This window comes from Mastomys coucha, unplaced genomic scaffold (assembly GCF_008632895.1).
Source record: "Mastomys coucha isolate ucsf_1 unplaced genomic scaffold, UCSF_Mcou_1 pScaffold20, whole genome shotgun sequence".
Taxonomy (NCBI): domain Eukaryota; kingdom Metazoa; phylum Chordata; class Mammalia; order Rodentia; family Muridae; genus Mastomys; species Mastomys coucha.
In genome coordinates this window covers 13,947,762-13,958,610 of record NW_022196903.1, presented here as the reverse complement: position 1 = coordinate 13,958,610, position 10,849 = coordinate 13,947,762, and the positions used below count along the sequence as shown (strand labels likewise).

Here is a 10,849-nt window from a genome sequence, read left to right as displayed (position 1 = left end):
CAGTGGAGTGAAACTGGACTTGGTGGCTGTGTCACAGTGTAACAGTGGAGTGGAACTGGACTTGGTGGGCTGTGTCACAGTGTAACAGTGGAGTGGAACTGGACTTGGTGGGTGCGTCACAGTGTAACAGTGGAGTGGAAGTGGATTTGGTGGCTGTGTCACAGTGTAACAGTGGAGTGGACTGGACTTGGTGGCTGTGTCTCTTCCAGATTGCTGATTCCAGGGATGACTTAAGGAAGTTTAATAGTTCAAGAACCAACCCTGTGACTTCAGCACCTGTTAACCTGCGGATGCCAGTGCCACAGAAGGTAAATGTTTTTCTTTCCAAAATGGGGGAAAAAAGATTTGCTGTGGAACTGGCTTTTCAACTCAATTCTGAAATTTACACTGGGAGAAGAAATAGGAAAAAGTATATATGAATCTACAAAGATTTTAAAATGTTCAGGTAATATGCTGATCTAACTTTGTCTTACCATTTGATATTATATTTCAAAAATTTGTGTGTATCTTAAAATCTTTGTCTCCCTTTTTGTTTGACAAGCAGCATAAGACTTTTTGCATTTGGTGAATCTTGAGGTAAATACAGCAAAGGCTGAATGATAACATAAAGATCTTAGACACTTACAAATTCTCATTTTCTTTGAGTTTTAGTGAGAGACAGTCTTTCAAAAATCAAGTCAGAGAGGCAAACAGAACAGCCAAGGTTTATGTGGATTGTGTTAGCCCACATAAGGGACAGAGCAACTTGGTCTTCCAGGTGAACAGGAACTTTGGATGAAATCCTACCCATCCATTGCTTTGTGAGGATGTATAGGACCTAGAAGCACTTAGTAATACATGGTTTGTGCTCAATCAGCTCTGTTGAGTTCCCATTCCCTTCCTGTTCATATCTACTCCCACAATGGCTTACAAAGACCTGTGTGTGCAAGGAGAGGTGGGGCAGGTTTTAAAGTGGGCATGGTGTAACTATTAAATGAATGATCTTTAGCTGGCTATCCGACAGTCCTGGGTCCACAGCTTCTGCTGCTGTGGTTCATTGGTTCTGGTGAGCGGTGTCTGTACAGAAAGGAAGGAAGTGGGCTGAAGGCCCTAATAAAATACAGAACATGATATAAAGACCTCTCTGCCTGCCAGGAGAAGGTTTTCACAGTTCTTGTGTCCTTACTGAGCATTTGGTTTGAAAATATTTTGTTCAGAGTCTGTCTTTCTGCTATCTTTAAATCCTTAATTCACTGTCCATGTGTGATAGCTTCTCTGAGCTTCGGTTGGTCCCCTAGATCCATTCCTAAGGAGTCATTGTATAGCATAGAAGAGTGAGCCCAGAGTATCTCAAAAAATGGAATAATGAACACTAATGAGCAATTTCCCCATAGTCATTTTTTTTGTATGACTATATTGTTGTCTGTTCACTATAGGAACGGCTCAGTGGTGGAGTGCCGTCCTTTCTCAGCACATATAAATCTTTAGGTTCAAATTCCTACACTGAAAAATGTTGTTAGACAATGTTGCTTTCTGTTTAAATGTCTGATAGAGAAACTTCGTTTTTCTATTATAAGCCACTGTCCATAAAAAGATAGTACTGAAAATGATGCAAGCTACAGACAGATACAAAGCTTTGTTTTAGAAAGGGAGGCTAAGGCATCCTTTATCCTGCCTGGCTTCTTAAGAACTGTGTGCAGTTGGCTGTGGGTTTTAATCAGCTCCGTGCTGATTTCTTTCTTTTTAGAGTGCAAGCACTGGGGGGCGCGATTCCCTTCCAGAAGCTGCTTTTCTCAGGAGCAGCCAGCAGAGGGCAAACTGTGCCAGCTGTCTGGACACTGGCAGAGTCCTTCCTTCTCTATCTTGTTTACAGCTCACCCAGCATTTCTTGGTTCCACGCCCAGTTTCTCCTCTTATCAGGAAATAACTCCCTTTAGAGGTGAGAGTGCTCAGGATTAACTGAAATTACTTTCTCCTTCATGGCCAGAAGGCATACTCTATCAAGAACCTGCTCCTTCTGGCGCTGTGTAACTCTCTTGACAGTAAAGGACGGTAACTATTTCTTAATCAAAATAGCAAAACATGTAAATCATCAATATAAATGACAAATACTGTAAATGTTTTTCCATTTCCTAAATGACGTAAATTCAGACTAATCTTCTTCTCTGGTGGCATAATGTAATGACATCCACTTCAAGGTTTTCTTGTAAATCTATACTTCCTGAACTCTGCCCTCTAAATGTTCTGGTGTAATTAGGCTAAGGAATAAGCAGGACCCTGGATTCTCATGAGCCATGCATGACATCCAGTGCTCTAAGATGTAACTTTTGGCAGGGGCTTTACTTTCTACACGCCTTTTTTATTCCCACATATATTTTCAGAGGGGCTACTGTTCCTTCATCTAACTTTTTCACGTGTGAATTGTACCCCTCACCCCTGTTGTTTTTTCCTTTCTCCTCCAACCCACCCTACCCCTGACACAGTCCCATCTGCTGGAGGCAACCTGTCTCTCTCCCTTTAGCATCATATCTTTTTAGCTTCAAGAAAATGCTTAGTATTGCATGAATGGTTCACTCTGAATTAATAATAGTTTGTTTGGGCTACCTATTTAAAGCAACTTTAGGAAAATAAATTAGAGTTTTTGTTAGAGGATTGTACTGGGACCTTGGGAGCTTTAGGCCAGGAAGGTTTAAGCAATCCTTAAGGCTCCTATTTGAGGATCTTTGGGAAAGATACCCTAAACTCTGCTTGGCTGCCAGAGTGTTGAAAAGATCATTCCTTCGATCCCTGTAAGCATGTTTTCTGTGACTACACTAAGCCCAAGGGAGCGTCCCCATCCTTAGCTTGATATCCCTCCTGATACTTCCAGAAACTGACTCAGCCTGGACTCCCCAAACATATTCTAGCTGTTAGATTTTTTAGTAATTTATGTAGTCATTCTGCTTGTCCTTGTGATACAGACCAAAGGACAGAATTAAAAATAATATACCATAGGGCTGGAGAGATAGCTCAGCAGTTAAGAGCACTGACTGATATTCCAGAGGACCAGGTTTCAAGTTTTAGTACCCACTTAGCAGCTCACAAGTGCCTATAATTCCAGCATCCTATACCCTTACACAGATATACAGACAAGCAAAACACCAACATACATCAAATAAAAATAAACACTACCACATTATCTCCTTTCCCATTTGGAGCCTTGGTATTAACACAGTACTTTATCAGAGATAATTCATCAAAAATGCTGAGATTCCCATTTTCATTCTATATTATAGCTAGGTACTATGCTTATTGTTTTTTATAACATGTTCCCCCTCCTTTTGTTATGCCAGGGAGGGAGTCCAAGTCCTTCCCCATGCTAGACAGTGGTATACCACTAAATAACATACGCAGTCTACTCTATTTTAGACCACATTATCACATAAGGCCAATCCCTAACATATAATCTTCTCAGCTTCACTGACTTCAGCATCAACATAGAAACATACCTTTGTTGTGTCTGTGACAATGTTTCTGGGAATGTTTAACTGAAAGAAGAGATACATATAGGAAGTAGACAGCTCTCATCCCATAAACAGAAGACCTGCCTGGCCTGTAGCATACAAAAGGGGAGCACAGTACACAGGCACCATCCATCACTCTCTACTTCCTAACTATAGCAGCCTTTGGTGCCTAACTCTGCATCCCTACAAACTCTGAGCCATATGAATCCTTCCTCCCCTCAGTTGCTTGGAGTTCATCACAGCAATCGGAAGAGTAACTGATGTAATTTACTAGGGCAGTGATTAAGCCCCACGATGTTCTGTCACGGTGTCTTGAAGGTGATTTTACAGTTAAGTCTCAGCACAGGATTCTCATCATCCGGTACCCAACAAGCTGGACCATATTAGTTCTCTTTTGTGTGACTCTGACCAAATCCCTAACCAGAACAATATAGGGGAGGAAATATTTGTCTCATGGTTTCAGGGGTTTTAATTCAAGATCATTTGGCAGGACATCATGGCTGAGGGAGTATGTGGCTGAGGAGAGCTGTTCGCTTGCTTTATAAGCAGAAAGGAAGGAGCGAGACAGAAGGACAGACAAGGATCTCCAAGGACTCACCCCTAGTGACCTACTTTTTCCTGCCTAAACCCTACTTCTTGAGTTTTCTAGAAATTCCCAAAACAGTTCTAGGAACCAAGCATGCCATTCATAAGCGTTTGGAAGGACATCTCGTACTTAAACAATAATATAAGTACTTATGACTCACAACTTGTTAGCCTCAACAGTTTTTTTTTTTCAAAGAAAACCAAGCAGGCTAAGATGATAATGACTTTCTTTCATTTTCTTCTGCATCAATAGCATGCTGTGCTGCAGAGGAGCACCGACTGGAGTGGGTATAGCTCAACCCTCTCTCCAGGTTTGCTTGCAGTTTGCTAGTGCTAAAACAACAGAATACAGCTGGGTATTGACCCCCTAAAGAGCAAAGCTGGCTGGGAGAAAGCACTTTCTCTCCTGGGCCACACATTTGCAGCCCAGCCTTCTTTCCCTTACAGATGTTTGTGCTGTAGACCTCATATTGCCCCATCATTGCCTTTTACTCATTAGCAAAGTGTTGAAAGCTCCAGACAAAGGTAGACCAGAGTTGCTCACAGCTGACTGAGCGTTTTGAAAGAGCTGGGTCTGAAGCTCGGGCAGCAGTGGATTTCACTTCAGTGATTTAGGGGTGGCTCAATGGTCATATGGAGAGCTTATTAGGACTTTAATAGAGCATAAATGGAGGGGGACAAAGATTAGAGGTAAACTTTTAAAGGCCTTTAGTGACATATTTAGGACATACCTAGGAATTTGGGACTTCTGAAGCCAATGAGAACTTTAATCTGCCCCCCCCCCAATACATTTTGTTCCTCCACCAATACTGCCATAATTTCATAATTATTTACAGATTTTGCAGGTAGCATTATATTTGGTAGAAGAGGAAGGCAGATATTATCGATAACTGGTGACCCCTACTCAGTTGAAAGAACAATATTAACCTGTAACATGCCAAAGGAGATGCCTTAGAAAGATTACCTTAAAAAGGCAGGTGGAGGAGCAATGATAATTATGGTGGTTGGTGGGTGTCAATGCAGTCCTCAAGCATAACTGAGAACTAAAGGTGCAAGCTAATTAATTAGTGGCACTCAAACAGAATGGGCAGCAAGGAAAGATCTCCAGCTGTGTGGATAGAGGAGGCTCAGATCAGTGTCACCACTGAATAGCTCAATGCAGAAAAAAAAAAAAGGATCTTGACGAGATCTTGAGGGAAGTTTTTAAGTTTGGCTGTACTTTACACAGGTGGGAGATGTTTGAAAGCCATCTATCTACCCATGCCCCACCTAAGACCATTAAATCTGAATCTTGGGAGACCAGGCTGTCAGGGCTGCCCAAACTGACTCCAGCATAATAGCTAGCATCTTTTGTGACTTCAGCCTTTCAAGAGGATACCACAGCCAGTTTAAGGCAAACTGTTGCCCTCCTCTCCAAGATGTCATTATTTGACCGGTTAAACTTGAGTTTCCAATCGTTCAGTGATTGCATTGCCGTGGGTACATTATTACTGTCAAAGCAATGCTAATGCTCTCAGAGCTTTGCACAGTTTAATACAACACAGGCCAAAGGACTGTTGTTGAATGAAACTGGGGAAACACTGGGGAATTTCCACCTTCCTTGTTCTGACCGTCTAGATGCTCTCAGCTAACTCCCCATCAGGTTCCTTGTGGGAAAAATGGAGAATGTTGGCCAGGTGTTTGCAGTGGCTCTGCCACACTAAACAATCAGACCAGAATATGTTCATGAAGATTTAAGAAACCTAGGCACAGAATTGCTGAGCAGGAGCCTTCCTTTGTTAGAATGTATGGTCCAGTAGAACAGGATGGTTTTCTTATGTTCTTTGTTGTGTGCCAAACACCTGGGACAGTACTATCTTCTAGTGAAGGTCGAAAACCCATTTGTTGAAATATAAAAAATGTGAGTTAGCCAAGGTAACATAACATGGAGACCAGCCTACAGAGTACCTGGTTGGCAAGTTAGCTTTTGTCACTATGATACGTACCTAAGGGAAATTATTAAAAAGGGTGAAAGTTGTATTTTTGGCTCATGATTCCAGCATTTCTAGTCCACAGTTAGTCAGTTCTGTTGTTTTTGGACCTGTGGGGAAACAGAATACCCTGATAGTCAAGAAGCACAGAAAGAGACCTACAGTAAACTGAATACCTGTAGCTTACATGGTACAATAAGAGAGCTGATTCCTGCTGGTTGGCCTCTGACATCCACTCACATGCACATAAACATGTAAATGATTTAAAGATATACTTTCATTAAACATACATACACACACACACACACACACACACATGCACATTCAGTTACCTACTTTGTCCATCAAGTCCCCACCTACAGTTCACATCACTTCCTAATAATACCACTAGTTACAAACCCAGTAAACTGATTAAGTCAGAATTCTTGAGCTCCAGATCCAGATTCACCAGCTTAGCACCAAGCCCTGAACATATGAGCCTTTGGTAGGTACATAAAATATCTAGAGTATAACAATTGAGCTTGCTCGACTCCTACTTCTTCACCTCGCCTCTTACCCACTTGCTCCCCCTCTCTCCACATGGTCATGGCCATCCCCTACTTCTCTACTCTCCTCTGCCTTTCTCTGCCTCTGCTACTCTCTTAACTTTCCACCCATGCCCTAAATAAACTCTGTTCTATACTGAAACAAACAAACAACAACAACAAAAAAAACCAATTGAGCTTGCTCAGTTTGATGTTCTCAGGCATAAAATTCTATGAAATTCCTATTTATGTGGAGACTTAAGACTTTATCTCTTGTCTCCTTGATGCCTACAAATACTTATTTAAGAGAAGGGTGAGGCCAGAAAGCAGGTGTCAGAAAAATCAAGCAGTTTATTAGCTTGTTAGCTAATCCCCAGACAGTTGTTAGCTTATCCCCAGACAGGGAAAAAGTGCTGCAAAGTTTATTCAAACACAAAGAGAAGAGGGAGGGGGACAGACAACTGAATTGGGCAATTCTGATAAACCTGTTGGTTTCTTCTGTCTTGTAGGAAGCCAGTCCTCCCAGCAGCCGTCAAACTACTACTGAATGCAGCAACAGTAAATCAAAGACTGAGATGGGTGTCTCAAGAGTTAAATCTTTTCTTCCTGTTCCTAGAAGTAAAGTCGCCCAGTGTTCCCAGAACACCAAGAGAAGCAGCAGCAGCAGCAGTAATACAAGGCAACTAGAAATCAATAATAACTCCAAAGAAGAGAATTGGAACTTAGACAAACACGAACAAGTAGAAAAACCTAACAAATAGGCCTGCCTACAACACCTACAACAACATGATCACCTTAACTTTTTTTGTATATTTCATGCAGAAACCAAGACAAAGAAGATGTAAATACCTTCAAATGAATAAAACCATTTTTTCCTGTAATATAAAGGATGAGTGCGGGACCACTATTCAGCTTTTTGTAAAGAATGTATTTATAACCTCACATTTTTTTCTGTTAATTCTATAGGACTAAACGTTGATCCCTGAAGTTATGGCAACTTTCCAAGTAGTTTTTTTAAATAGAAACCTTGTAATAGTTTTAACTAAGATGTTCAGGGGTACTAAAGCAGAAGTGTCTGTGTACTGTATATTGCTACTTGTACATATGTACATATATGTATATTTATGAAAGTTGCATACATGTGTATGAGATTGGCTTAGATGAAATGTGCCATTTTGAATGGAGATGATAATTTTATGTTCATCTGATGGGGAACGACTTGAATGGGGCAATAAGACATTTCTAAGCAGTTATTTTCCATTAAAAGCCATATGAAGTATTTTGCCTGTTAAAATTCTAGTTTTACATTTTGAATCTTTTAGTGGTTACATTGCCATCTGGTTGCATCATGTATATATATATTTACACTTCTGAGTTTGCATTATGACTTGTAAAATATGAAATTATAATGCAATAAAACTGTTATCTTTCTTACAAAACTTTTGTACCTAAGTGGATATAAAAGTTATCTGCACAAAGAAAGACGTCGATTAAGTGAATTTGGAGTTAACTCCTTCAATATATTTCTAATAACACACTGATAATAAAACTAATATTTTCTAGAAGTGTGTCTTATAAATGAATGGTGAAATTATTTATCCAATTCACAGTTAAGGTACTCTGACACCAAATAAAATTTTGAATTAGTGAAGTTATTTTGCTGTATTTTCCTATATGAAGCCGCTCTTGGATACTTGTTTATACAACAGCCATATAATTGGAAGCCGGCAGAACAATGCTCCATTTGGGAATGCCATTAAACTTCTCCTGCATGCCACATGCCAGCTTACCCTTACAAGATATAGTCTTAGATATTTGGCTGGAATAAAAACAAATAGAGTTTGAACTGTCAAAAAAAGTACAATTTTCAAATGAAGCTCTTTTACTCATGTATTAAAAGTTCTTTGAAGGGTCAGGATAGGTATTTCCATTAAATTCACACATACGGACACTGTTTTAAACTTCTTTGCAAAAATATCTGCAAATGTTGGGGGAAAATGTAATGACTGTTGTATGGCTTGAGGTGAAGTAGAAGAAAGCCTTGCCATTAGTGAATAACCAGAGTGCAACATGTGCCAGTATTCTTTCTGGGGCTTTCTCTCCACCAGGCAAGTTTTGGGGGTGTAGAACATCAACCTAATATACAGGAAAAGGTGCAGTGAACAAAATGAACTGAAGCAAAGGTCAAAGGGTGGGAGGAGAGGTACTGGGAAGTGGGCCTAGACTTGAACATAATAACTATGTTGAGCTGGACTCAAATTCTGCATGCCAGATAGTATTTGATACTCAAGTGCTTTCATTTAAAAAAAAAAAAGTGCTAGTTTTGGGAGCAATTGAATCAAAGACAAAGGTAAGAAAACAAAATCAAATTTGAGAAACACTGAGGTGACCCGTAGTAATTGATCCATGCCTGCTTCTTCATTTTTGTCAGATTCAATGTGTACTTTTAATAATTGGGTGGCAGGTAGCATAAAGTCTAAAAAGAGCATTTAGATCAAGGGCTTTCAAAGTAGAAGCCTACTGATAGGTCATGATATTTAATAAATCATAACTCATTAAAAAAACAGAACTTGATAGACTTGGAAATGTCAAGGTCATTGCAATGAAAGGACTCTGAATCATTTACCCAGTGTGTGGATTATGAGTGCATATCCATGCAAGTGAAATTATGACGGTGGGTCATGGTCCAAAATCTTTAAATGCCAGTAGGCTATCATGTAACATGGTGGAACCTAAATTTAAGAGTGAGTCTGCAATTGGCTAGATAGGGTCTTAATGATAAATGACCTTAGGGTTGGACTAAGTAAGTACTGCTGATTATTCAAGCTGCTGTGGTAGGCAACAGGTTATTTAACCTATACCAAAACAACGACCAAAACAACCATAAAGACCATGGGAATATTACATTAGAACACAGTAAACCATTTACCGTGGCCTCAGTCATTCATAAAAGGAGGATTAATTGAATGTCTCAGAGCTTAGTTGGATGTGGTAACTAATATGTCCATAATTTCAGCACAGGGGAGGCTAAAACAGATCACCAGGTGTCTGGGGGCAGCTTGAGCTACAGAATGATGGCCTAATTTTTCTAAATTTTTTCAGAACTTCCTGTGCTTTTTCAGAACATATGTACGTATGTATAAAGCAGACAATCTGAAAGAAAAGAGAAAGCCACATACTGCCATTATGGAGTTATGCCTCATGTTCAATAATGGAGAGATCACAAGACAGAGCAGAGACAGCAGACTTAAGCTCTTCTTTAGGCCCCAGAGATCTAACCAACATACTGACAATATTCAACCTAACATAAAACATGCTCCAGGATAGATCACAAGTTGTTATGGGAGAAAATTTAAATCATCCCCAATGTTGCAATCCAATCACATGAAACAAGAAATTGGTAGTAGAGAAAAATTCAAAAGAACAACCTTTAGAAATATCTGCTAACACTCCTGAACCACCAATGGATCAATGAAAGTAAACCGAGAAGCAGGAAAAATGAGACAAATGAAAATAGAAACAATGTATCAAGACATGGAACACGAACTTACAGTTCAGAAAGAGAGCTCACAGCAATTAGCACCTACATTAAGAAAAGTCTCAAAGCCAGGCATTGTGGCCCACACCTATAATCCCAGGACCCAGGATGTCATGTGTTTGTGGCTATTTGATTAAAACAAACAAAAACCTTCAACCTAACATCTTAAGGAACAGCTTAGAAACCAGCAGAACAAGTTTTCATCAAACTAGGTCCAGAGTCAGTAGAAGGATAGAAAGAAGAGAATGCAGTAATGATTCGAGCACTTATTTACATAGTCACCTTTATGGCAACCCTACACTTTCCCCAGCTGTAGCCATTCAAACATAGCCAGTGACAGCTATATTATGAGCCTTGCATCTTTAAATTTCAACTCTCTGAAACAATAACCAGAAAAATGACTGCAAAACACACTTGTGATTTTCACATTCATTTTTAACTTAAGGGCACATTTCTCCAGAATAGATTCACGTGTTTTGTAGTTCCTTGTGTAAATAAGACAAGAAGATGTTACCATACCTGGTTACCAGTAAAAGTTGTCAATTTTGATGAAGTCTGTTTTTCACAAATGGAATGTTTCTGTGTAGTTGATTCTGGAGGAAAAAAATCAAATTCAGTTGATTAGTCTTAGTCTTTCTTTTGACATTTATTCTTAAGGACCATGATCCATCACAGAAAATGCACTTATAAAATCACTCAGTAATGTCTGATACCTGTTCCCTCTCAAGTTCTGTTTTCCTCAAACAGAAA

The 10,849-nt window shown here is 39.7% G+C and overlaps 1 protein-coding gene across 4 annotated transcripts in view; it reads left to right on the top strand.

Moving 5' to 3' along the window:
- Positions 1 to 8,126, top strand: part of Cttnbp2 (cortactin binding protein 2) — a 157,015-nt gene extending 148,889 nt beyond the window's left edge. For all 4 annotated transcript variants that reach the window (XM_031381247.1, XM_031381245.1, XM_031381243.1 and 1 more), the window contains 2 exons: positions 210 to 308; positions 7,071 to 8,126. In XM_031381247.1, coding sequence (XP_031237107.1) covers positions 210 to 308; positions 7,071 to 7,322 — 351 coding nt within the window. In that variant the 3' untranslated portion in view covers positions 7,323 to 8,126. The remainder of the gene's footprint in view (positions 1 to 209; positions 309 to 7,070) is intronic.
- The last annotated feature ends 2,723 nt before the right edge of the window (positions 8,127 to 10,849 follow it).